Genomic DNA, 27,454 nt, shown 5'->3' on the forward strand with positions numbered 1-27,454 from the left:
ATACCGATAATGAGTTAAAACAGGTGCCATTAATACAGGTAACGAGTGGAGCCTCGTTAGACCTCATTAGAAGAAGTTAGAAGACGTTAGAACTCTTTGACAGCCAGAAATCTTGCTTGTTTGTAGGTGACCAAATACTTATTTTCCGCTCTAACCTGGAAATAAATTCTTTAAAAATCAAAAAATGTGATTTTCAGTTTTTTTTCCCCACATTCTGTCTTTCATGGTTGAGGTTTACCCATGTTGACAATTACAGGCCTCTCTAATCTTTTTAAGTAGAACTTGCACAATTTAGTAGAGGTGATTATTTTTTATTCTAATCATAAAATAGATATACTGTATATATTATTATTATTATGATTATATTGTAGCATCTACAAGGCAATGCTAAGTTGGTGAAGATAATGCACTCAGCAGGAAAACAGCACATTATTTTCAATTAATTGTAATCACCTGTACGCCACAAACTGTATGCACAAAAAAAAGAAAAAAAAAAGAAAAAAAAAAAAGAAAAAGTTGCCCGAGAATTTAAAATGACGCTCGCCAGTTAGTGCTAGTGCTATGCTAATGCTCCGAGCCAATTATCATCACCATCATCGCGTTTGCAACATCGTCATCACCCCCTTCCTTCCTCCTTCCTCTCGCTCTACTCTATCCAGATTCCAGACATCTGTCAAAATCAGACAAGTCGCCTTTCATTCAACCAAATTGTAGAAACGAGCTCCTTCACATCTTCAGTAATGGTAATGGCGTTGATGGGAAAAGTAATTTATTAGATTACTCACTGGGTGGGGGGGGGGGGGGGGGGGGCATAAGAAACGCCACCCAGATAGCAGCAACATTAAACATTAACAACAACAACAACATTAAATAAACGCTGATTTTCCATCAAAATCATCAGTATGGTTGAAATCGAAATTTTCGGCGTCAAGTGACATTGAAACAGCGTTGTTCTATAGTTTGTCAGGCGATGGTTGGGATAAAATTTGTTTTATAATTGAAAAACTAATGTTGACAAATAGATGATTTATTATTGACCAGGAAATATGATTGAAAACATAACATTGATTCAGCGTTGTTCCAATATTTTTAATCATCAGAATGACGTTTAGGTTTTTTAAGGATTTCAACGTTGAAATATCCTTAACTGAGGGTGCAAAAGTGACGTTGATTCAATGACATAAGACCAACGGAATGTTGATCCAACATCTTTTCAACGTCGGTCTGCTATTTAGGCATTATACTCTAATGCCGGCCTGGTACCAATTGTGAGCAAGGACACAGGGAAAACACAGAGTGCATTTTCAGTGATGTGGGCATTCTTTATATGAACAAGTGGAATGGATTGGACGATGAACTGATGCGGCTTTCTACCTAACTCTATGAAGAGAGGGAAAACTGACAGATTTATGATCATATTTAGGTTAATAATGATATATTATGTGATTATGAATTTAAAGTGCCTGTGACACAAAAAAGCATGTTTATTTCATAATACACGCGGTATTTTATGCTCCTGAATGAAATGGACCGCTTGGATGTGTGTGGAAGCGATCGCCATAGTTATTTAGTTATCTTAATCCCGCGCCCCGAAAATGAGTGACTTCCGGCAACAGTCTCGAGTTGAGAGAGGGCACTGTGACGTGTATGGAGGAAGGAGTCCTCTTCACTATACAGCCGTACTGTTGTATGAGAAGGACTAAGGATTCAGCTGATTTTGCGGATTAATCCGTTTATTTTTTGCATCACGCCAGCCAAACGGCTCCAGAGAAATCTTGCTGTATGAGGGAGAGGCGTGTTTGCCTTTTTGGGGTTTCAAAAGGTTCCCATTCACCGGTGGATATTGGCCAAAACAAGCCCTACTACTGTGGGACCATGGGACTTACGAGGAAGTGAGTAAACATCGTCTTTTGTATTATGTTACATACTGGGATCATTTTAATATGTATGTGGCTTGCATTTTGTGGCTGACATGCTCCTTGTCCCCTCGGCCGACGACCTGTAGCACATCCCCCCGCCGGGAGAGCACTATGCTTGGCTTATAGCCCTCTTCATGTGCCCGGTGTTCTGTCAAATTTTCCGACCGATCAGAAATTGCAACTTTGTGTTAAAAATAGCCGCGAATACAGCGGTTAACACTACAAACTTTCTTTAAATAAAGGACTACTTACGTTTGATCATGGATAGTCATGTAAAAAGCTCTTCTCATACACATTAGCTGCACGTTAGCTGCACAACAACTGCAGCCGCCCTCCTCCGGGGAATGAGCTGTAAATTGCTCTCCGCCGGGCGGTTTGTTGATCGGCGAAGACAATCGACAACCCAGTCGTCATGTGAAATGATCCGGGTTAGTTATGTGTGATTTTGCGCTTCGAAGACTTTGAAACATCACTCGGTTGGGGTTAGCATGTCGGCCTCTTGGTTTGTTTACATTCTACGAAGCCGGGGAAGGGAAATGACATAAGCCCGATTAAGGTATCATAAAATATCGTTTGGGAGGTGCGACAGTAAAGGTGAAGTCGATAGTTTTGACAATTATGGAGTAATTTTGCCATGTCGTCCGGAAAAAATGCATTTTTATTATTTCATATTCCATTTAGCACAAGACTGTTATTTGTCATGACCATGCTATTTATTTAGCTATTGGGGAAAAATACTTGGATAAAACCAATATCCTGTAAAAATATTGAAGTAGAGAGACTGAAACAATGACATTTTGCAGCTGTCTTTGTCGTGTTTTCCTCGTTCTGAATAATTCCCCCTCAACGGACTGACTGGTCATTCTCAAGCCATTTATTTAGCTACTGGGGAAAAATACTTGGATAAAAAGAATATCCTGTAAAAAATATTGGAGTAGAGAGACTGAAACAATGAAATTTTGCTCTCTTCGTCACAATTTCTTCGTTGTGAATAATTCCCCCTCAATGGGCTGCATACTAAATCAGATGAAATCGTGACTCCGCTGACGTCATCTACCTGTTGGGGACGTTAGAGCCCTATAATGGTAGGCGTGGCTAACCAGCAGATTAAAAGACTAATTTCTCGTCATCTGCGCTTTGCTAAATTGTTGTATATAGTTAAATCGTCTCAAAATATGATTCTAATTCACATAATAATCCTATTTAAGACTTTTTTTCTCCTGTCGTACGCCCTATAAACTAATACTCTGGCTACTTTATAGTGAATATGTCAGCATTTTCTGTGATGTTTTGTTTTCTCAATAAATCAACACGAATTTATTAAGGGGGACTTAAGGATATTTTAGCGGGGCTGAAGCCCCAATTAAATTAGCCTAAAGACCCCACTGGTTCTACCATAATGATTTGAAAACCTAGTGTAATATCATTTTTTGTTGTTGGTCATCGATTCTCACCTTGCTGGCCCCCTGGATGAGTCTGCGCACTACCTCCTTGATATGGGGTCCATTGTCTTTGGGTGGGTGCGTGTGGACCGCCACCCGGGTCACCCCTTTGAAGAGACCCCAACTGGGCCAGCCGATGTCCAGTGGCGGCACTTCGGTATCAGACATTTGGGGCCAGTAAGTGGAGTGAACGCCTGAGTCCGACGAAGGGGATGACGCCGCCGCCCCCTCCCTGTCACCATCGCCGGTTTCATCATAGTGTTTAAAGTTGTTGTTCAATATTTTAACTTCTCTTGCGGATAAAAAGTCTTTCATGTTGTCGTCTTTGAGACGCATTTTGAAGGCGCCGTCGCCGTTCTTGAGGAGTTCCTCGACAGCGGCGCGCTGCTCCTCGCTGTAGTAGAACTCCGGCCGCGACTCCGGCACCTGGAAGCCGATGTGTCCGTCCTCCATGCACACGAGCTGGGATTCGGCCATGGCTGGAGTCCGTTCGATTGGCCTTCCTAGCTGGAAGGAAAGAAACGACCCACACGTCGAAAGATAGCCAAGAGAAAGTTACCTGAGTCCGGGGAGTGGAGAAAGGGGCTTGGCCAAACTGTGCTGCCTTCATGTACAAAACAGAGTTTTTCTGTAATCGCGCGTTATAAATGTCATTAATGAAACTATTTAACAATTTCGAATGTTATTTTAACAACTGGACATGTCAATATATAACCTTTTATTTATAACCAGTATTAAACAAAGCCACTTTACTTATTAGTGCAAGAACACCTGGAGATTGGCCGGTTTCCGCAGTGTACCCGAATGCATCATTTCAATGGGAGGTGTTTTTTGTGTGTAGGTGTTTTAATTTTATTTATTTATTTATTTATTTATTTATTTATTTAAATTTATATCTACGTTTATATATAGGGCAATAATAAACGTGAGGAAGTTTACATTCATATGGAAAGGCAGAGAGAAATGTCACATGCTTTCATGGATTCACTGCAATAAGAATATTTGAATACTCATATGGTTAGCACTGTACAGTATATGGAAGTCAATCTATTTTTTCTTTGAACTATGAATGAAATGTACATTAATAACATACATATTTACAAATATAATTCTAGCAAAATAAGTTCCATCTGTTGATGTATTAATTAGATAGACTAAATGCAAAATATGATGAGTTTTTTTCTTGATGAGATTAAATTTATCTTTCAGTCCTCTTCAATGCATTTTGTATTTCTTTTTGTGTTGTTGTTGTTTTTTTAATGCATGTGTATTGCTACTGTGGTGAGTAAACTAAGTATGACATGGAATTTTATATCCTTCTACCTACCTACCTACCTACCTACCTACCTACCTACCTACCTACCTACCTACCTACCTACCTACCTACCTACCTACCTACTTTAAACCCATTTGTCTACGCACCTACAAACCCCTTATTATTCCTTTTTCCTGACCCATTAATCTACAACAAACCACAACAACAAAAATAACAACAACCGTAGAAATAATATAATAAGATGAATACTCTGAATCTAGTGTAATTACTCTATTTGCCACAAGATATCAGCAGAACACAAGAAAAGTGAACCCTACGCTTACCAGCGTTCCTCGAGGCATTAAAGGTGGTATTTATGGTTTAAAAAAAAAAAGAAAAGTTTTTTTTGTCGTTTTTCTCGACATGCCAATAAAATGGTGCTTATACAGAGGCCAGTAAAAAAAAAAAACACACATAACAATGAGCATTGATTGGCATTAGTTAATATTAGTATACAAGGTTAAAAGAAAAATGTGTATTTACAATCAGATTCAGATTCAGAGTTTATTTGTCATTGTCAAGATAACAACGAAATTCAGATTGGAGTTCCAACAATACTATGGGTTAGTTTTCATTAAAGTGCTTGGTGCAGAGCAATATAAAGGTAAAGTGTCACCAGTGCCCCCACAATCCCACCATAAATAATGATAAATATTGATAGATTTACATAACCATTTATGCCCCCCCCCCCCCCCCACACCCCACAGAGTCAAGTGCGTACTAATGACAGCATAACCATAACAGCAATTTCAGTGTACTTGTGAATTCAGCAGTCTTATCGCCTGAGGGTACAGACTGTTTGCAAATCTTTTAGTACGGCTGCTCATTGACCTGTACCTTCTACCTGAGGGTAGAAGGAGGAACAGGCGATGGGCAGGGTGGTATTTATCCCGCAGGATGTTCTTCACTCTGTTTAGACAGCGTGTGTTGTATGTGTTACCTATCTCTGGTAGGGGAGTCGCAGTGATTTTCTCTGCTGTTTTTACCACCCGCTGGAGTGCCTGCTGGTCTGCTTTGGTGCAGCCTGCGTACCAAGCTAGAAATGCATAATTCAGAATGCTGCTGATGGCACAGTTGTAGAAGTTCACCAGCAGCGGTCTGGGGATGTTGTAATTCCTCAGTTTCCTCCGGTAGAAGAGGCGCTGTTGGGATTACCAACTACTGAGGCAATGTGATTGTTCCAGGATAGGTCCTCTGCCATGGTCACCCCCAGGAACTTAAAACTGCTGACCCTCTCCACCACCTCTGAGCCAATGGTGAGAGGGCTATGGTGTTTGGGCTTGCACTTACGGAAGTCCACGATGATTTCTTTGGTCTATTTAATATTTAGAACCAGGTTTTTCTTCCTGCACCATGACGCCAGATGTTGCACCTCTTTCCTGTAATCCGTCTCATCGTTGTTGGAGATAAATCCAAGATCAGTGGTATCGTCCGTGAACTTGACGATGAGGTTGGAGGGGGAGGAGGCAGAGCAGTCATGGGTGAACAGAGTGTAGAGCAGAGGGCTTAGCACACAACCCTGGGGAGCCCCAGTGTTGACGGAAAGGGTGGAGGAGGTGTTATTACCCACTCTGACACTCTGTGTGTGGTTCGTGAGGAAGTCCACAATCCAGTTGCACAGGGTGGTGTTAATGGACCCCATACAATATGTAGAACAATGTTATTTTATTCATCACATCCTAATTAATTATAATACTTTGTGTTATTTATAGATGTTTAAATTGGACTATATTCATAATTTATGCTATTGGCGACCAGGAGCTCAATGCAGCACTCCAATTACTCTAATGAAGAAAAGCAGTGTAGGAAATCAGTTCAAACGTTTTTATAACATACTTGCATTGAACCAAATTAAAATAATTTCAATAATCATATAATTTGATAGTGTTTAAAACATTGAAGTGTATGTTTAAAAAAACAAAAAACAAAAACAAAAAAAAATTACTTAAACTTAAGTATTTCAACTAAGAAATCTGAGGGGTGAAAATGTAGGGGAAAAACACCAAAGGGCCTAATTTGTATTTTTTTTTTTTAATTTATTATTATTTTTATTTATTATTATTATTATTTTTTTTTTTTTAAATACGGCAAACTGTCAATGCTCGTTGGATAGTCAATGCAAAAAGCTAGCATTTTCTATTTCTTTATGGCAGTTATAAAACATATGCCTGATTTTTCCAATATAAACCTGTTGGTTTATACACTATTTATCATAATTATATATATATATATATACATATATACATACAGTGCCTTGCAAAAGTATTCGGCCCCCTTGAACCTTGCAACCTTTCGCCACATTTCAGGCTTCAAACATAAAGATATAAATGTTTAATTTTTTGTGAAGAATCAACAACAAGTGAGACACAATCGTGAAGTGGAACAAAATTTATTGGATAATTTAAACTTTTTTAACAAATAAAAAATTGAAAAGTGGGGCGTGCAATATTATTCGGCCCCCTTGCGTTAATACTTTGTAGCGCTACCTTTTGCTCCAATTACAGCTGCAAGTCGCTTGGGGTATGTTTCTATCAGTTTTGCACATCGAGAGACTGACATTCTTGCCCATTCTTCCTTGCAAAACAGCTCGAGCTCAGTGAGGTTGGATGGAGAGTGTTTGTGAACAGCAGTCTTCAGCTCTTTCCAAAGATTCTCGATTGGATTCAGGTCTGGACTTTGACTTAACCATTCTAACACCTGGATACGTTTATTTTTGAACCATTCCATTGTAGATTTGGCTTTATGTTTTGGATCATTGTCCTGTTGGAAGATAAATCTCCGTCCCAGTCTCAGGTCTTGTGCAGATACCAACAGGTTTTCTTCCAGAATGTTCCTGTATTTGGCTGCATCCATCTTCCCGTCAATTTTAACCATCTTCCCTGTCCCTGCTGAAGAAAAGCAGGCCCAAACCATGATGCTGCCACCACCATGTTTGACAGTGGGGATGGTGTGTTCAGGGTGATGAGCTGCGTTGCTTTTACGCCAAACATATGGTTTTGCATTGTGGCCAAAAAGTTCCATTTTGGTTTCATCTGACCAGAGCACCTTCTTCCACATGTTTGGTGTGTCTCCCAGGTGGCTTGTGGCAAACTTTAAACGAGACTTTTTATGAATATCTATGAGAAATGGCTTTCTTCTTGCCACTCTTCCATAAAGGCCAGATTTGTGCAGTGTACGACTGATTGTTGTCCTATGGACGGACTCTCCCACCTCAGCTGTAGCTCTCTGCAGTTCATCCAGAGTGATCATGGGCCTCTTGGCCGCATCTCTGATCAGTTTTCTCCTTGTTTGAGAAGAAAGTTTGGAAGGACGGCCGGGTCTTGGTAGATTTGCAGTGGTCTGATGCTCCTTCCATTTCAATATGATGGCTTGCACAGTGCTCCTTGAGATGTTTAAAGCTTGGGAAATCTTTTTGTATCCAAATCCAGCTTTAAACTTCTCCACAACAGTATCTCAGACCTGCCTGGTATGTTCCTTGGTTTTCATAATGCTCTCTGCACTTTAAACAGAACCCTGAGACTATCACAGAGCAGGTGCATTTATACGGAGACTTGATTACACACAGGTGGATTCTATTTATCATCATCGGTCATTTAGGACAACATTGGATCATTCAGAGATCCTCACTGAACTTCTGGAGTGAGTTTGCTGCACTGAAAGTAAAGGGGCCGAATAATATTGGCCGCCCCACTTTTCAGTTTTTTATTTGTTAAAAAAAGTTTAAATTATCCAATTAATGTTGTTCCACTTCACGATTGTGTCCCACTTGTTGGTGATTCTTGACAAAAAAATTAAATTTCATATCTTTATGTTTGAAGCCTGAAATGTGGCGAAAGGTTGCAAGATTCAAGGGGGCCGAATACTTTTGCAAGGCACTGTATATATATATGGCGGAAAACACAGACAAGACTGAAAAAGCAGTTTCTGCTCTTGCACTCCTCTTTACAAGAAACTGCTATATTTTATGACAAAACAACTGTTGTGTTTGATAGAACAATATGTCTATATGCTGCCATAGCAGATTCATGGCACATTAAGCCCCCGAACTATTTTTAATTTGTTAGTTTTAACCTGAAAACCCCCGTTTACAGACGTCACGCAACCGCTTTTTTTTTTAACCCAGCCATAAAACTAAGGTAATTAATTATATTTATTATTTAAAATGTCTGTCATTTTTAGCTTTGAATCATTTATTGATGTCTAATATTTCGTTTATAAAAAAAAAAAAAAAAACATGAAATTATTCACTCACGTATTTTAAACTTTTAAACAAATGACGTCACAATGAAAAATATGGCATCTTTAAAAAGGTCACGGATATCTACCTCATAAATATGGCTTAGTTATATATTTTTTGTTACTGACGCATTTTCTCCGATATGTTAGATTATAAATAATCGATCCAATCAAAGAAATTTTGAAAAACAACGTTAAAAGGGGTTAATATATGAAAAATTTCTGAAAGATTTCTGCATCGCGACCCTTGCTATATTGCCATGTTTCACCCATAAAATCCCCCCTAAAATCCAGCATTCACAACTGTGTCTTGACACCAAGTGATACATGCTATATTGAGTTTTTGGATCGTAACAAGGTAAGTACGCGATAACATCTCGTTAAAGTCATGGCGTCTGTAATTTTGCTCTTGCGTGCTCTCGCCTCCAGATAGGGTTTTGCTGTTTAAAAAAAAAAAAAAAAAAAAAAAGCCCTCCTGTTCAAATTTTTTCTTCCCCCAGAAAATTGAGATTTTAAGCTCTCCAATGATGTATCCACAGGCGGTTTTTCCTATGGGCAATGTGGGCGACCGCCCAGGGCGCAATCTATTTGGGGGCGCAAAAGCGCCCTCGAGGAGAAACAATAACAACAACAAAAAAAACAAATAAAACTTCGCTAGTTTCTAGACTTAATACTGCTCATTTCCACGTCAAGTTGGTAGGGTGGGCACGAGGGCGTTTCTTGTTATCATGTCAATTGCTGCTGAAAGTTATGTGTGTCATGGAAGGGGCAGGGGTGGCGGGCGGGGTACCAGCTGTTCACAACTGGAGCGTGAGTGAGTGAGCAAGCTGAGTCTCTATCACAGGTCGAGAATAAATAAGGAGGGAAGCGGGGCTTTGAACCTTACACAGCATTTCACAGGCCACCTCATTATTCCTGTGACTACTTTAAGAAATGGTGATTTTTTCCAAGAAAGTCCATTAATGGGTCTATCATATTCCTCGTTCAATACTCTACAAGAAAAATATAACATATATGCATCTAAAATAATCCTAAACGATTTTATTAGCAATTTTAATACTCCTTTTGGCAAGGTTACTTGGGTATGCGGTATGCCGCTGCGTACGTTCCCATAGCAACCGGTCCTGCTACGTCACAAGTGCTGCATATTCTGAGAACGAGAATAGGCGTAAATCAAAAAGTAAATCCGAACTTTAAGATTTTTTTTGGTTGAATTTGAATCATATTTCACATCACTTAATATGATACAAAATAATAAATGCAAGTCTAGTATAAAAGCTCATGCAAAATTGTTTAGTACTTAATTAATTTCCTCTTGAGTTATTATTTTTATTTATTTACTATTTTTTGTATGTCTAATGATGTAAATATGTTGAGATGGTTATATTCTATGTGAACTAGTTGTTTGTATTATTTGTTATTTGTATGTTTGGTAGTGTTCAATTAAAAAAAAAAAAAAAAAAAAAAAAGAGAATAGGCGTAAGCATAAGGTGCGCATTTCAAGCAGAGGGGGCCACCCCACCTGTTTGAGGATTAATCTGTGCGTCAATGAACGAATGTAAGTATTTCCTCTTCATGCCATAAAGTTCTTATGATAAGTTAGAGCCGTTATCAGCGCGACCGTTTCGTGTTTTTCCTCTTACGTCGGCTGGTTGATCCCACTCGTTCTCGATGCGTCGAGGAGAGCGTTCTTTGCAATATATTCGCTATGCACATTTGCTTTAAGAGGGAAGGTGTTAGTTTAGCATCTTAAAATGATGTTGTACATCCATATGAGTGTAAAGTGCTTAGTTTTCCCCACTTTTATGGCCAAGATGACCGCACGCAGCGCGCACTCGAACCCGTCGCCCCCACCTTCGTGTTCATTTTACTGCACAAATACCAGTATGTATATGTGTCACGTGACTCAGAGTGAGTGGGCGGCGATCGGGCCCTTTTTTAATTGGCAAAATGAAAAGTTATCCGTCTGGAAATAAAAAAAGAAAGAAAGAAAGCAGAAGAGGAGAAAAGGAAGCAAGACAGCGGTGAGTGTACTATGTTACTGTAGTTTTATGTCCTAATGTAGTCGAAGCACTGCAGACTAGTAGTAGTAAACCAATTAACTGCCTTAACTTGTTGTAACTAGCTTGTTAGCGTTTGCTAACAGCATTGCAGCATGCTAGCGTTTCTTCATACATAAAGATGTTACCTAGAACATTAAATCAGTGTTTAGAATCACCATACACACTGATCAGCCAGACTGATAAGATGTTACCTGATTCACTTCTGTGCCAGAATGTTATCCTTATTAAGTAAAAGCAATATAACTTACCAGCTAGTCAGTAGAATACGGTATGTGTAAAGGTATGTGTACTAAGCAAAATAATAATAATCTGAAGTACATTTTGTTTATTAAGGCAAATGTGTGTAAATAATTAAGGATAGTGTGAAGTGAATGAATAATGCAATGGGGGGGGTGGGGGGGGGTCACTTTGAGTGTCCAAAAAAGCGCTCTGTGAGAGCGAGGCTTTATTAGACTTTTATTAAATATGCTTTTGCTACAAGTCCAACTGTCCCCCTTACTTGCACATGCTCAAAGGGCCCCATGTTGCCTGTTGCCTAGGGCCCCCGGGGACCCTTGCTACGCCTCTGGGCGGGGGATAGACTATTTTAATAAAATAACGTAAAAAACGTAACACATTCTTGTGTTTGATGCCGGCGGGGGGGGGGGGGGCGAAAGTAGCCAGGACCGCCACTGGATGTATCACACATGCATATCGGACAATTTTGAAATTTGGCCAAATTGGGGGTCTCAGAGCGGAACTTCAAGTCACCTCCCGGTCATGGCATAGTGATATCCAGGTGGGTCCTTGGGCAAGTCCGTCGCCCGGGTTAACAAGGTTCGCGTCAGGTGTTGGGGGACCAGGACAACCTGATGTCAAGTGGGCTACTGAAACAAGACACAGATGGAGCTGGACGGAGAACAGGGTGTTAATGGAGTGCTACTACAGCAGCAACCACTGCGGAAGGGGGTACATGCAGAGAATGTGGGAAGAATGGTTACTTCAAAATCCCACATCTACACTGACCAAGAAACAACTACTAGCTCAGTGTTCTAATTTCCACAAGAGGAACTTGCTATCACAGTTAGAGATCGATGAGTCTCATCCAAGGTACAAAGATGCTACGGCAAGGGGGAGCGAAGACGTCAGGTCAAGTGGGGGGGTTTCATCACAACCCCACAACATAGAGATTGGGTATGAAGCCCCAAGAGCAGCGGAAGAGAATGAGAGAGCAGCAGACCTGAGAGAGAAGATCATGAAGTCCTGGGGAACTCAACTACCTCCTAACTGCCAAGGCTAACAAAAAGTACCATCACCATCAGAATCTCTACTGGAGGATGTAAACACAGCACTGCTGAACATCCCCACTGTAGACATCACTGAGAAGAATCAGCTGATATATGCAGCATCAGTCATCCTAGAGTCACTTGGCTACAAGATAAACAGCACCAGTAGCCGGAAGGAGCCACCATGGAAAAACAACACGGAGAGAAGTTAGCCTCCTAACAGAGCTGAGCAAAGGCGTGAAACCGAAGAAAAAACGGCCCAAGAAATACAGCAAACAGTCCACAGCTGAGGCACTGGAGACTGCTAAGCAAAGGCTCACAGCCCTAGCTAGCCGCCTAAAGAGGTACACGGGAGAAGTAGAGGCCAGGAGAATAAACACTATGTTCTCCGATAATCCAGCTAAGGTCTATTCTCAGTGGCAGGGTAGCAAGACCACAGCAGACCTACCCAGGGCTGAGACTGAACAATACTGGAAGAGTATCTGGGAAAAGAGGCATCTCACCACACTGACGCCCAATGGCTGGCAGACCTGCAGTCAGAACATCGAAACAACCCAGAACAAGACGTAGTCGTCAGCACAACAGCAGACCCAGACAAGACCGTCCAAAATGAAGAACTGGACTGAACGCCTAGCAGCACAATTGAACCAGCTGCTGAAGTCGGGAACCCACCCAGAGTGGCTAACCCGAGGTCAGACAGTCCTCATCATGAAGGACCCCCAGAAGGGAACAGTACCATCCAATTACCGGCCTATCACCTGCCTCAGCACCACATGGAAGCTCCTATCAGGCATCATAGTGGCTAAAAATGAGAAGGCACATGGAGCATGCACAGGGCACAGAAAGGGATTGGCAATAACACCAGGGGAGCCAAGCACAAACTACTGGTGGACAGTGCAGTCGCCAGAGACTGCAAGACTAGGAGCACCAACCTGTGTACTGCCTGGATTGACTACAAGAAAGGCTATAACTCAATGCTGCTCGATACTGGAATGCTTGAAGCTGAATAACATCAACAGGACACTAAGGACCTTCCTCCAGAACTCAATGCTGCTGTGGAAGACAACTCTAGAAGCTAACTCAAATCCAGATGCACATGTGAGCATCAAATGCGGTATCTACCAAGGTCACCCCTGCTGTTCTGCATAGGCCCAAACCGCCTCAGCCAGATCATCACCAAGAGTGGTTTTGGGTACCAGTTCCGAAGTGGAACAACCATCAGTCAACTCCTCTACATGGATGATATCAAGCTGTATGCCAAGAACGAGCGTGACATGGACTCCCTGATTCACCTCACGAAAATATACATTATACAGCAATGACATCGGGATGTCATTCGGACTAGATAAGTGTGGGAAAATGGTATCCAGAAGAGGGAAGGAGATCTCAACTGAAGGGGCTGAACTACCTGAAGGCAACATAGCAGATGTGCAGGACAGGTACAAATACCTTGGGATCCCATAAGCAAATGGAAACCATGAGGAAGCAACTAGGAGGTCTGCCAAAACCAAATCCTTACAGAGGGTGAGGCAGGTCCTCAAGAGTCAGCTGAATGGCAAGAATAAGATCCAGGCCATTAACAGCTATGCCCTACCAGTAATCAGATACCCTGCTGGCATCGTATCCACTGGAAGAGATGCAGGCTACCGACATCAAGACAAGGAAGCTCCTTACAATGCACGGAGGGTTTCACCCTAAGTCCAGCATCCTGAGGCTCTACACAAAGCCGAAAGAGGGAGGCCAAGGACTAGTGAGCATCAGAGCCACTATCCATGAGGAAACTACATCCCTCCAACAGTACATCATGAAAATGGCCCCTGCTCGGTGAATGCCTCAGGCAACAGACGCCCAGTAAGGAGGAGGACCCTGAAGAGCTACCATGGAAGGACAAGCCCCTGCATGGTATGTACCACTGACAAATTGAGGAGGTAGCTGACATGGTAAAAACATACCAGTGGCTAGAAAAGGCTGGATTGAAAGACAGCATGGAGGCACTGATCATGGCAGCACAAGAACAGGCCCTAAACACAAGCTCAATAGAGGCCGGGGTCTATCACACCAGACAGGACCCCAGGTGCAGGGTAAGGCTATGCAAAGAGGCCCCTGAGACAGTCCAGCACATCACAGCAGGGTGCAAGATGCTGGCAGGCAAGGCATACATGGAACGACATAACCAGGTAGCAGGCATAGTGTACAGGAACATCTGTGCCGAGTACAGACTGGAGATCCCGGAGTCAAGGTGGGCAACACCCCCAAAGGTGGTCGAGAACAACCGAGCCAAGATCCTGTGGGACTTCCAGACAGACAAACTGGTGATAGCCAACCAGCCTGACATAGTCGGGGTGGATAAACATCAGAAGACAGCAGTAGTGATAGATGTAGCAATCCTGAGCGATAGATAGATCAGGAAAAAAGAACATGAAAAGCTAGAGAAATATCAAGGGTTGAAGGAAGAGTTGGAGAAAATGTGGGGAGTGAAGGCAACAGTGGTGCCAGTAGGGATTGGGACACTAGGTGCAGTAACCCCCAAGCTGGGTGCATGGCTCCAACAGATACCAGGAACAACGTCCCACATCTCCGTCCAGAAAAGCGCAATCCTAGGGACAGCTAAGATCCTGCGCAGAACCCTCAAGCTCCCAGGCCTCATGTAGAGGACCCGAGCTTGAAAGGAGGGACCATACCGCCCGGGTGGGCGAGACGACGATTTTTATATATATATTTAAAATACAATACGCATACATACCTAGAATATACTAACCAAATTTCATTGTCATCAAATTTAAATATTTTATCCAATTAATTAGCCCTAAGACAAAAAAAAAAATCAATAAATAAAAAATGATGCTCATACATTACTAGAATACCTACCTGTGATGGTTTGTTCAATTGTATTTGTCAAATAATGACCTCTGGTGGCGGCTTTGGGTGTAGTTGAATTCCTGCCTTTCTTTTCCTATGAAGCAGACGTGTCTAACAATGCTAAAGGACAGCTACGTTCTGGTTCGACCCACATGAGGCTGTAAGTTGTTTCAAGGAATGTATGTTGGTGTGTGTATTTGTAGTTAAGCGGGGAGATATTGTTTGTATAGTTATATTTAGCGTTTTACGAGGAGAGAAGGGAGAACACGTTAGCATTTTTAGCATCAAAGCTAGCGGACTTTTGTATACAAATGGTGCAGATTTAATTTACTAAATGTATATATTGATTGAATGGAAGGGACATTTGGCGACTTTGTTTTGTGTGAAATATTTAGTATTGATATGTACGTCATTTTCAACATTTTTGTATGTGTGTTTTCAGTTTTACGAATTCATCAAGAGTGAGGAAGTAAAGACTTCAAAATCCACTTTTGCCTCGTTGTGCTGTCTGTCTAGCTAAACAGGCTCACGTTTAGTGAGGACAGAACAGTAAAAAGCCTCATTATCAACAGTTGGAGCCAGAAGCTGTTACTCCAAGCATAAAGACATAATGTTGAAGCAAGTGGACGCTCAATCGCAAAGTCAGCAGAGAAGCTGCTCACCAAGTAGTCAAGGTGAGTTATGGGAAACAAGGTCTCGTTGCTCCAGATCCTCAAAGCAGTCTACAAGGTCATCAGCAAGCGTTGCAGCCCTCAAAGCGCGAGCCAAAGCTGGGGCTGCACAAGCGCAGTTGGCTTTTGCAGAAGAGGAAGCTGAAGCCATGAAGCAACAGGCTCAAATCCAAGCTCAACTTCATGTACTGAAGGTGAAGAAGGAGGCAGCAGCTGCATCAGCAGAAGCGGACATCCTGGAAGCAGCAATTCAGCAGGAAGAAGCACAACCACTTTGTCATCCATCATCCATCGACTTTGTGGACTCTAAACAAAAGGTTCAAAATTATATCGACAGTCAAGTAATCCAGCCAGTACAACACCCAGTCCCATGCTGGAACCCCTTCCACCAAATTGACAACTCAAGCATTCAACCTCAACCATTACCTCAACAAAATTCCCACACTTTCAACTGCATATCATCACCTATTCCTGGCGCTACATCTCCAGCTCCAATTCACCAGTATCAGCCACTCAGTTCATCTCTTCCCCACCCTCAGCAGAAAACAAATGTAAGTGATGTAGCAAAATATCTGATGAGACGTGAACTTGTAACAGGCACCATGCAGAGATTCGACGATGATCCACAAAATTATCGCAGCTGGAAATCATCTTTTGTGAACATCACTAAAGACCTAGCTCTGTCAGACAAAGAAGAGCTAGATCTTCTACTGAAATGGCTTGGGCCCAAGTCAACTGAACAAGCAAAGAGAATCAGTGCAGCTCAAGTCAATAACACAACTTCTGCGCTCAAAATGGTTTGGCAGCGACTAGAAGAAACGTTTGGTGCACCTGAGGTAATTGAGCATGCCCTCTTTAAGAAAATTGAGGACTTTCCTAGAATTGCGTCTAGAGAAAATACTAAGCTAAGAGAGCTGGGGGATCTCTTAATGGAACTTGAACTTACAAAAGCAGAAGGTCATTCTCCAGGGTTAGCCTTTCTAGACACCGCCAGGGGTGTCAATCCTATTTTGGAGAAGTTGCCATATTCACTACAAGAAAAGTGGATTTCACATGCATCTAAATACAAACTAGATCATGGTGTCATATTTCCACCATTTTCAGTCTGTTCTAGATTTGTGCAAGAGCAAGCACGCATAAGAAATGACCCAAGTTTTTCATTTCTTTCAGCAACTCAGTTCAAGTTTGATAAACAAGTTAAAAGCAGCACTCGCCCAATGATATCCGTGAAAAAGACTGAAATTGCTGTAGACACTGAGTTAAAAGAGGTATGTGAAGAGCCAGACAAACAATGTCCGTTGCATAACAAGCCACACCCCCTCAGAAGATGTCGCACTTTTCTCACCAAGCCTCTTGATGAGAGAAAGGCGTACCTGAAAGAGAAAGGCATATGCTTCAGGTGCTGTGCGTCAACCAAACACCAAGCGAAAGACTGTACTATTAAAGTCACATGCAAAGAATGTCAGAGTGAAAGACACAATACAGCTCTTCATCCAGGTCCTCCTTCAACCGACATCAAACCGTCTTCAGAGGCGCGTCAGCACGGCGGGGAGACCGAGTCAAGTCTACAACCCGTTTCCGCTACCACAATGTGCACCGACGTATGTGGGGAACAACGTAGTCCTAGATCTTGTGCGAAGATATGTTTAGCTAAAGTTTATCCAGCAGGCCAACGAGAAAAGGCTATAAACTTGTATGCTGTCATGGACGAACAAAGTAACCAATCCCTTGCTCGTTCAGACTTTTTTGACATCTTCAGAGTAAACGGAAGCAGAGAGATTTATACTCTGAAGACATGTTCAGGTGTCATGGAAGTGAGCGGGAGGAAAGCCAAAGACTTTATTATTGAGTCAATAGATGGTCGTGTAAAAGTGCCACTTCCTCCTATGCTAGAATGTGACATGATCCCAGAAGATCGTTCTGAGATACCTGCACCAGAAGTCACACAACACCATCCACATTTAAAGGCACTCTCACACAAAATCAGTCCTGTAGATCCAAACGCACAGATCCTCTTGCTGCTCGGTAGAGACATCCTGAGGTTGCACAAAGTGAGAGAGCAATGTAATGGTCCCAGTAATGCACCATTCGCGCAGCGCCTTGACCTAGGCTGGGTCATCGTGGGTGATGTATGTGTAAGTGGAGTGCACAAACCAGTCTCTATTACAGCATACAAAACAAACACCTTGTTCAATGGACGGCCATCATATCTCGATGCCTGCACAAATGTCCTACAAGTCAAAGAAAAAAAGGTAACCAACGTAAAAGATGACATGCACAGCTTCACAGACACTTATCAAGTAAAACGATCAGACAATCTTGGGGATACAATCTTCGTCAAAGGAGAGGATGATGAAATGTTGGCACCGTCACAACAAGATGCAGAATTTCTCAAAATAATGCAAAATGAAATGTACCAGGATGAGACAAACAATTGGGTTGCACCGCTTCCATTTGTTACACCCAGACAGCGTCTACCAAACAACAGACAACAAGCTTTAAAGAGACTTTACACACTCAAACGTAGTCTTGACAAAAAGCCTGAAACAAGAGAGCACTTTGTACAGTTCATGCAAAAAATCTTAAACAACCAGCAAGCAGAAACCGCATCTCCCTTGCAACCTGAGGAAGAGTGCTGGTACCTCCCAATGTTCGGGGTGTACCACCCTCAAAAACCCCATCAAATTCGTGTGGTTTTTGATTCAAGTGCCAAACATGAGGGTGTAGCGTTGAATGATGTCCTCTTAAGCGGCCCAGATCTTAACAATGCGTTACTAGGAGTGCTCATCAGATTCCGTAAGGAGCCTATTGCAGTAACGGCAGATGTGGAACAAATGTTCTACTGCTTCAAAGTGCGAGAAGATCATCGCAATTTCCTGCGATTCCTTTGGCACAAAGACAATGACGTCGCAAAGGAAATTATTGAGTACCGCATGAAAGTGCATGTGTTTGGAAATCGTCCGTCTCCCTCTGTTGCAATCTACGGATTACGCAAAGCTGCTGGGGTAGGAGAAACGGAATATGGCAAAGAAGCATCACAGTTTGTTATCAGAAATTTTTATGTGGACGATGGTCTGGTCTCACTCCCGACAGAACTTGAAGCGATCACGCTCCTGCAAAACACTCAGAAAATGTTGGCTGTGTCAAACTTGCGCCTACATAAATTCGCTTCTAATAGCAGCAAAGTCATGGAGGCGTTTCCAACAAGCGACTTGGCAAAAGACATTAAAAGCCTAAACCTAGACAACGACCCGTTGCCTGTTCAGAGAAGTTTAGGCATCAGCTGGAGTCTTGAATCTGACACTTTCACCTTCCACGTGAGCAAAGAGAAAAAACCCTTCACCAAAAGAGGCATACTATCCACTGTCAATAGTTTGTATGACCCCTTGGGGTTTGTTTCGCCTATAACTGTACAGGGAAAAGCACTCATCCGAGAATTCACCTTGGAACCATGCGACTGGGATGATCCCTTGCCTGCAAACAAAGAGAGATTGTGGACTGCATGGAAGGATTCACTTCTCGAGGTAGAGAACATACACATTCCTAGGTCGTATGTACCACAGTCTATGTCCTCAACACAGCACAGAGAACTTTGTGTTTTCAGCGATGCTTCATCTACAGCAATAGCAGCAGTTGCTTACATTCAAGTTAAAAATGACCATGGACAGTATTTCAGTGGATTTGTCATGGGAAAATCCAAACTAGCACCGAGACCAGCGCACACAATCCCACGTTTAGAACTGTGCGCAGCTGTCCTCGCTGTAGAAATGGCTGAGCTCATATGCCAAGAAATCGACATTAAGCTCCATGATGTCAGGTTCTACACTGACAGTAAGATTGTGCTAGGTTACATCTATAACATCTCAAGAAGGTTTTATGTCTATGTATCAAACAGAGTCTCAAGAATCAGAAAGTCATCTGTACCATCGCAGTGGCATCATGTTTCATCGGAAAACAACCCGGCAGACATTGCCACACGTCCAATAGCAGCGCTATTGCTACCACAAACCTACTGGTTCACAGGCCCACCTTTCCTGAACAAAGACCTGTCACAGTTTCCTCCCATGGAAGATAACAACAACTTCAAACTAATCGAACCAGAACAAGATGTCGAGGTTCGACCGGAAGTCAATGTCTGTGCTACCCAAGTAAGCATCAAACATCTTAGCCCACACCGCTTTGAAAGATTCTCATCGTGGAAACATCTAATAAGAGGCATGGCAAAACTCATTGCAGTCATCAGAAACAAATCCAAAACTGCAGACAAAAAAAGTACAAATCTACAAACTCAAGCAAAACTGTCAGTCATTGCAAGTGTTCAACAAAATGCATTCAAAGAGGAAATGACAAAGCTTAAAAAAGGAGAGCATATCGCAAAAACAAGTCCCTTGTGGAATTTAAACTCATTCATAGACTCAGAAGGACTGTTAAGAGTGGGAGGTCGAACATCTCTTGCCAATCTTCCATATGATGAAAAGCACCCACTGATACTCCCTAAAAGGCATCATGTGTCAACTTTGCTTGTGAGATATTACCACCAAGATGTCGCTCATCAAGGTCGTCACCTCACCGAGGGAGCACTTCGATCTGCAGGTGTCTGGATAATTGGCGCAAGAAAACTTGTCTCAAGTGTCATTTATCAATGTGTCATATGTCGCAAACTTAGGGGTAAGCCTGCTGAACAGAAAATGGCCAACTTGCCCGAAGACCGTCTTACAATGGAGCCTCCTTTCACAAGGGTAGGTCTAGATGTTTTTGGGCCCTGGACTGTTGTCACCCGCAAAACAAGAGGCGGTAGCGCTGACAGCAAACGTTGGGCAGTTTTGTTCAGCTGTCTGGGCACCCGCGCAGTTCACATAGAAGTCATAGAATCTATGTCTACATCAAGTTTTATTAATGCATTACGAAGGTTTTTCGCAGTCAGGGGTCCTGCCAAAGTTTTGAGGTCAGACCGTGGCACTAACTTTATAGGTGCTTGTAAAGAGTTGAAAATAAGCACCGATGACTCTGAGATTCAAGATTACTTGAGCAAAGAAGGCTGCACATGGACTTTCAACACACCTTATTCATCGCATATGGGAGGCTCATGGGAAAGAATGATAGGCATCGCCCGTCGCATTCTTGATGCCATGCTATTGCAAGCAGGTCCTACTCGCCTCACACACGAAGTTCTGACAACGCTCATGTCAGAAGTTATGGCTATCATGAATTGCCGACCATTAGTTCCCATCACCACGGATTCAGAGACACCAACAGTTTTGACGCCATCCATGCTCCTAACCCAAAAGAAAGGTGCTGCTCCTGCTCCAGAAGGTACGTTCGACATCAAGGACATGTACAAAAAGCAATGGAAGCATGTTCAAAGTCTTGCAGATGCCTTTTGGAAACGCTGGAGACAAGAATATCTGACAGCTCTTCAAGTAAGAAAGAAATGGACTCAGGACAAGGACAATATCTCAGAAGGAGATGTCGTCTTAGTTAAAGATGAACTACTGAAACGCAACGAATGGCCCATCGGACTCATTACAAAGTGCATCCCAAGCGAAGACAAAAGAATCCGAAAAGTGGAAGTACGAGTTGTCAAGCAAGGGACTCCGCGTGTCTATTTGCGACCGATAAACCAACTGATTTTGTTACTCCCTCGTCATAGTGAAACAAAAAAGACTGATTAAGTTTATACATTTTGTGGTATAAAGTATTTATACCAGACGGGGAGTGTGATGGTTTGTTCAATTGTATTTGTCAAATAATGACCTCTGGTGGCGGCTTTGGGTGTAGTTGAATTCCTGCCTTTCTTTTCCTATGAAGCAGACGTGTCTAACAATGCTAAAGGACAGCTACGTTCTGGTTCGACCCACATGAGGCTGTAAGTTGTTTCAAGGAATGTATGTTGGTGTGTGTATTTGTAGTTAAGCGGGGAGATATTGTTTGTATAGTTATATTTAGCGTTTTACGAGGAGAGAAGGGAGAACACGTTAGCATTTTTAGCATCAAAGCTAGCGGACTTTTGTATACAAATGGTGCAGATTTAATTTACTAAATGTATATATTGATTGAATGGAAGGGACATTTGGCGACTTTGTTTTGTGTGAAATATTTAGTATTGATATGTACGTCATTTTCAACATTTTTGTATGTGTGTTTTCAGTTTTACGAATTCATCAAGAGTGAGGAAGTAAAGACTTCAAAATCCACTTTTGCCTCGTTGTGCTGTCTGTCTAGCTAAACAGGCTCACGTTTAGTGAGGACAGAACACTACCATTTTCCATTCTGATCCATCCATAAATTTCTTCCCCAAGAAGAAAAACAACAAAAACAAGTTTTTGAGTCCCCCCTACCGGCAGTCCCAAAATACACATGCTGTTTATAAAAGAGTGGCTAATTTCATTCATTCATTCATTCATTTTCCATGCCGCTTTTCCTCACGAGGGTCGCGGAGGTGCTGGAGCCTATCCCAGCTAACTACGGGCAGTAGGCAGGGGACACCCTGAACTGGTTGCCAGCCAATTGCAGGGCACAAGGAGACATACAACCATTCACGCACACACTCACACCTACGGACAATTTAGAGTGTTCAATCAGCCTACCATGCATGTTTTTGGGATGTGGGAGGAAACCGGAGTTCCCGGAGGAAACCCACGCAGGCACGGGGAGAACATGCAAACTCCACACAGGAAGGCCGAAGCCCGGGATTGAACCCTTGATCTCAGAACTGTGAGGCAGACGTGCTAACCACTCAGCCACCGTGCCGCGAGTGGCTAATTTATTATTCTTAATTCATTTTTCTCATCGGTCGAGCTGGTGGTCAGAGGGTTAATATATTGAGGATGTGTTACAAAGGCAAAGTCTTTGCTAAACCCTACCACATCTAATTTCATTGGACTGCGTACCTAATGAACTGTCCAGGAGTGTAAAGTCACAAGAGAGCTTTCTCAAGCTCACCTTCCTAAAAAGAGCAAACATCCTCTAATTGACCTGGGTTCGGGATAGACAGTGGCAACTATCTCATTATTCCCTCGGACTCGTGGCCGGTATTTATTCAAGAGCGTGTCATTACCCTGCACTCCTAATGCCAAGTCCGAACATAATAACTGCTGCAATTCTTTAATTTCGTGGCATTGTCCACTAGTGCACAGCAAATTAAAGAGGGGTCGCTTTTACACAAGGTCGCAGCAATGAAACTATTATAGCCTCCAAGACACAGACGATTTTTTGAAAGCAAGCAAATGTAACACATTTTGCACGTTAAAGAGTGAAAAACCACACCCAAAAATTTGGTTAAAGAACAGCTTAAAATGTATTTCTTCATGAAAACACGGTATGTTTGTATGTACGGTATTTGGATTTCTTGAAAAATCTAAACATAATGTTCAACAATGGGTCTTAACTATCTCTGATGATTACAAAAACATGCAGCAGTAGGTTGCTCTTCCTCAAGATGCAAAATTTTCTTATAAAATCCTGCATGCTAGGTGAAAGGTTTAGATTTGTTTTAACATTTACCAAAATATGAACGTTCAATGACACTCACCTGCTCTTGATAGATACAAAAAATGTAACTTCATATTTTGGTTTAAGACTCAAAGACATTATTTTTTTCCAAACACACGGAAACGTTTTTTTGAGGACCCTTTTGCCCTTGAGAAAACTCATAAGTTTGGTTTGCAAAAAAACCCACTTGATTGTCTCTGATAATTAGCAAAAGATGACTTTTGAAAAAAAAAGAATTTTGTACTTACTTTTTGTAAGTACAAAAGTATATTTGTTAAAGACAATAAAGTATTTTTCATTTTAATTCATATCACACTAGTGTTGTTTTTGGCTGCCCTTTTAATTTTTGTCTTAGTCTTTTGGACAAAAATACTTATTGGTGTTATTGGTCATATTTTAGTCATTTCAAAATGTGTTTGTCTTCATCTAGTTTTCGTTGACGAAACCTTTTTGGTCGACGTTTTTTGTCTGAAAATAAATAAATTATTTATACATATACATTATTTTGAATTCATTACAACCACCTGAACACCATGTACTGCATGTTAAAAGTTGTCCGAGATTTTAAAAGGACGCTTGCTGTTAGTACTAGCCTAATGCTAAGGCGAATGCTATGCTAAGGATACGAATTACATTTAGTGTGTGATGATTACTCAGCACAGACCTTTAAAGGCTAAAGCAACATTGCATATTCTCTCTTACCAAGAAAGGAAAACACATCTTACTGTGTGTTTCAAAACAGGCAAGCCTGCAGAGGACACCGATGGGTTGGGGGGGCACAGCATGTCACATGAGTGACACCACCAGACACTGATACAATGCAGGCTAACTATACATACAGTGTCACACATTGTGAACATGTCACGGAAAATATGGCACACTTTTGTCTCATTCTGGTCTTTTCAGACAAAAAATGGCATTCTTCTCGTTATGTTTCAGTCTCCAAGGACATGTTTTTAGCTCCTTATTGTCTCGTCATCATCATGAAAAAATTGTTTGTTGACGAAATGTTTCCATTTCTTGAAGACACAAACATCCCTTTTAGATTTATGAAAATTAGCAAATTCATTTCTTCGACACTCAATTTGTTAAGTTTGTCCACCACTCAGCATTTACAAAAACCCATTTTCTGGGTTAGGTCAAGCATCAAAGTTGTCTCGATGTTAATAAAATCATATCAGGTGTTCAGCTTTTGATTTGAGTTATCTGGGATTAATTTCAGCTTCCCTGTGACCTTGAAAGATAGAAGCGCTATTATCAAAAATGATGAATGGACCTACTGTATTTCAAAATCCTACCTTTCCACAGTAAGTATTGTACATTGAGTACCATCAACCAATGCCAAACCTTGTTATCGTGTGCGTATGTGTGGGGGTGTACATGTGTAGATGTGCGCGTGCGTGTTTCATTTCTACATAAGTCTTTTTAAATGGGTGGAAACACCTCATCTAACTTTTGCCGCCAATGTGCCATTCAACGTTAACGGGTCCGCTAACTCGGATTAGAGTGCATGTGACAGTGTGGGTGCTTTTTTGCGTGTGGGAATGTCTGACAGTAGCATCTTTGTTGGTACCAGGAGACTTCAAAGTGTCTCTGGAGAGCCCAGGAACAAAAACAGCAGAGAGAATTGGTAGGATGAGTATTCTCCGGGCAGAATGTTTACTTCGCTTGTCTGAGAAGTCAACAAAACATCAATTGAAACACAACCTTTTTATTTTCTTGGTGGGAAAAGTGCTGGTGTTTATGGACGTGAACAAGCTGTAAAATACACTCGTAGCATTAAATTTCCATCGTTGGTCAACTACTGTGAAATGAAATGGCAAAACAATGTTGGTAAAGTATTAAATATATACTTAAACAGTATGAGGGAGCCATAAAAAGCAATGAATAGAATGAATAGGAAGAATAGAATGAATTGAATGCAATTCACTGGGGAGCAGGCATCTTTCAGGTTCGATTGTTCATTTGGCTGCCTTGTTGCATGAGAGCTGCATAATGGGATGGGACTGTACCATTTGTCATTTTCTAAACAGGGTAGCAGCAAAAAGGAATGGTGAAATGCTAATTTGGAACCCTAACCCTAATTTGCAAACCTTATTTGAAATCTTGACTTGAATTCCTAACACTGGCTGAACTGTAGAGCCATTTTAAAAACCTTAACCTTTGACTTAACTGTATAGCCTAAATTAAAACTACATTTAAAACTCCTACATAACTCTATGTTGAAAACCTAATTTAGGCTTTGGCAGCCAACTTTGAAACCCTGAGAAATCCTACCGTGACACGCTAGTCCTGATTTGAAACCCAATTTTAAAACACAAAACATTCTTAACAACAGTTTAAAACTTAAATTCTAGTTAGAAACGCTGTCCCTAATTTGAAACCCTTGCTTGAAACCATAATGGTGGCTTGAACCCTAATTAAAACCTGAATACATATAATGTTAATTAATATTTTTATACACTTACTTATATTTCAATTTTTATGAAAAAGGGTTTAAAAATATATATGTATATATATTTTTAATTCTATTATTATTATTATTTTTTATGCTTTAATTTTTTTTTTTGGTAGCTATAACAACCTTTCTTGACACCCTAGTTATAACATGAAACCAGAGAACTTGTGACACTTACATGTAATCTGAAACTGAAACTGTCCCTTGTTAGAATCTCTAGCCAAAGAAATGTTATCCTAAATTGAAAATCTGATTATTGTTCAAAATTTAAGCTTGAAACCCTTTTTGATTTTTCTTCCACAGTGTGACAACTGGAATTTGATTGCACGTTCCCGGTGGCTTTTGTTAACTATTTAACTTTACTGCCTTATTTCTATTATGTTATCTATTATATCTGTTCTATTATGTTCTTTTTTTTTTCCATCCAAAGCTGACATGTTTGCCTTTAGCCAGTGGCGTGTTAGCTGTCATTCGCGTTAAACTCTGAACCATCTCAAACCTCCAAATTTACGGAGCTTCCCCTGAGGGGAGCCCCCACTTGCCTGTCTATCTTACCTCTTCTTGAGCACCGCCAATAAAACAAATGCACTTATTGAGAAAGCTTGCAATATGAATGTAAAAAAGAACTAATGCTGCCATAAAGCTAAGGCTTGATTTAAACAAGCAAAGGTATGCGGTTCAGAATTGGCTATAAATTATGTCATCAAGTCATGATGCACTTTTTGGGCTTATATTCATTTTGATAGTGTCACAAAGTGTTCCTCCCAAAAGCAGGGGCATCACTAGACTTAAAACAATACAGGGGTACAGGGGGGCACTGGCGAGCGGGCAGTTTCACAATACATAATACATGTTGTTGTTTTTTTTGTTTTTTTTTTAAAGTGATATTTTTTCCAGCCATCAGTATTTAAAATCAAAATTAGGAACATCCTTTGTTAATAGTCAATACACCTCTGATCATGCTCATCAACTTCTATCTCTTCTTCACCTTTTCCTGCACTCTGCTATCACTGAAACTAATTAATCAGTGTTTATCACCTGGTAGAGTGTGACCAAAAAGTGGTTTATGTTGCCAAGGTGGGTTGCCTAGCTTACCTCTCTCATTCCTCCTTGCTGATTTACCCTTCCAAATAACTTTCTCACATCCATGTGCAAGAGTAACGCTGCTTGAGTCAAATAGAAATAAAAAAAAAGAATACATCTTGTTACAGATAACAGAAACTGCAATAACAATAAAATGGTGGTAAAACAGCTGGAAATAATGATGAGCACACACACAAAATTGTTAGAGGTTGTATCCCAAAGATAGGAAATTAATTCATACGGATTGATTCTGTTCATTTTGGTCGTATAAACAAATAGCAAAAAATACCATCAGTATTGATACAGTTCAAATTCCACATATCATTTTAACACTGTCAGGATTAGTCAGGTGAGCGTTGGAACCAGAATGCAGATTCAGCAACAGGCATGAAAGTTTGGCCAGGAGGCCGTTTATTGCAATCAGCAGCAGAATGTAGGAAATGCAACGAGATGCAGACCAGATTACTTGAAAGCAGGATTGGTTGGGATTCCGTCAAGAAGAGCAGGCAGGATATCACAGGAAGGCGGTCTCAGGACGTGAAGCTGTGTGCTAGAACGATCAGACAGTGAAGTGAAGTGAGTCTGCCACTTAAATACTCCCCAAACGATGATTGGTGGCAGCTGTGCCCAGCTGAGAGGCGGGAAAGGTAAA

General features: G+C 41.3%; 3 protein-coding genes across 4 annotated transcripts in view; 2 read left to right on the plus strand and 1 right to left on the minus strand.

Moving 5' to 3' along the window:
• The window catches only part of fam83fb (family with sequence similarity 83 member Fb), a 56,888-nt gene extending 52,969 nt beyond the window's left edge, over positions 1 to 3,919 (minus strand). The window contains exon 1 of the mRNA XM_057844445.1: positions 3,374 to 3,919. Within this exon, the coding sequence (XP_057700428.1) occupies positions 3,374 to 3,838 (465 nt within the window). The 5' untranslated portion in view covers positions 3,839 to 3,919. The remainder of the gene's footprint in view (positions 1 to 3,373) is intronic.
• Positions 1 to 27,454, plus strand: part of LOC130920909 (E3 SUMO-protein ligase ZBED1-like) — a 139,066-nt gene that overhangs the window by 20,101 nt on the left and 91,511 nt on the right. The gene's annotated exons all lie outside the window — the stretch shown is intronic.
• LOC130920907 (uncharacterized) lies at positions 15,185 to 21,964 on the plus strand. Of its 2 annotated transcripts, XR_009064246.1 has the most exons (3): positions 15,185 to 15,259; positions 15,542 to 21,636; positions 21,919 to 21,964. XR_009064246.1 is itself a non-coding variant. In XM_057844444.1 (2 exons), the coding sequence occupies exon 2, from the start codon at positions 15,710 to 15,712 to the stop codon at positions 21,440 to 21,442; it is 5,733 nt and encodes a 1,910-aa protein (XP_057700427.1). In that variant the 5' UTR covers positions 15,185 to 15,259; positions 15,542 to 15,709; the 3' UTR covers positions 21,443 to 21,964. The 2 variants fall into 2 exon arrangements, 1 of the variants encoding a protein (XP_057700427.1); XM_057844444.1 differs by having other exon boundaries at positions 15,542 to 21,964.

The sequence above is a fragment of the Corythoichthys intestinalis genome, chromosome 8 (genome assembly GCF_030265065.1).
Source record: "Corythoichthys intestinalis isolate RoL2023-P3 chromosome 8, ASM3026506v1, whole genome shotgun sequence".
NCBI classification, from domain to species: Eukaryota; Metazoa; Chordata; class Actinopteri; order Syngnathiformes; family Syngnathidae; genus Corythoichthys; species Corythoichthys intestinalis.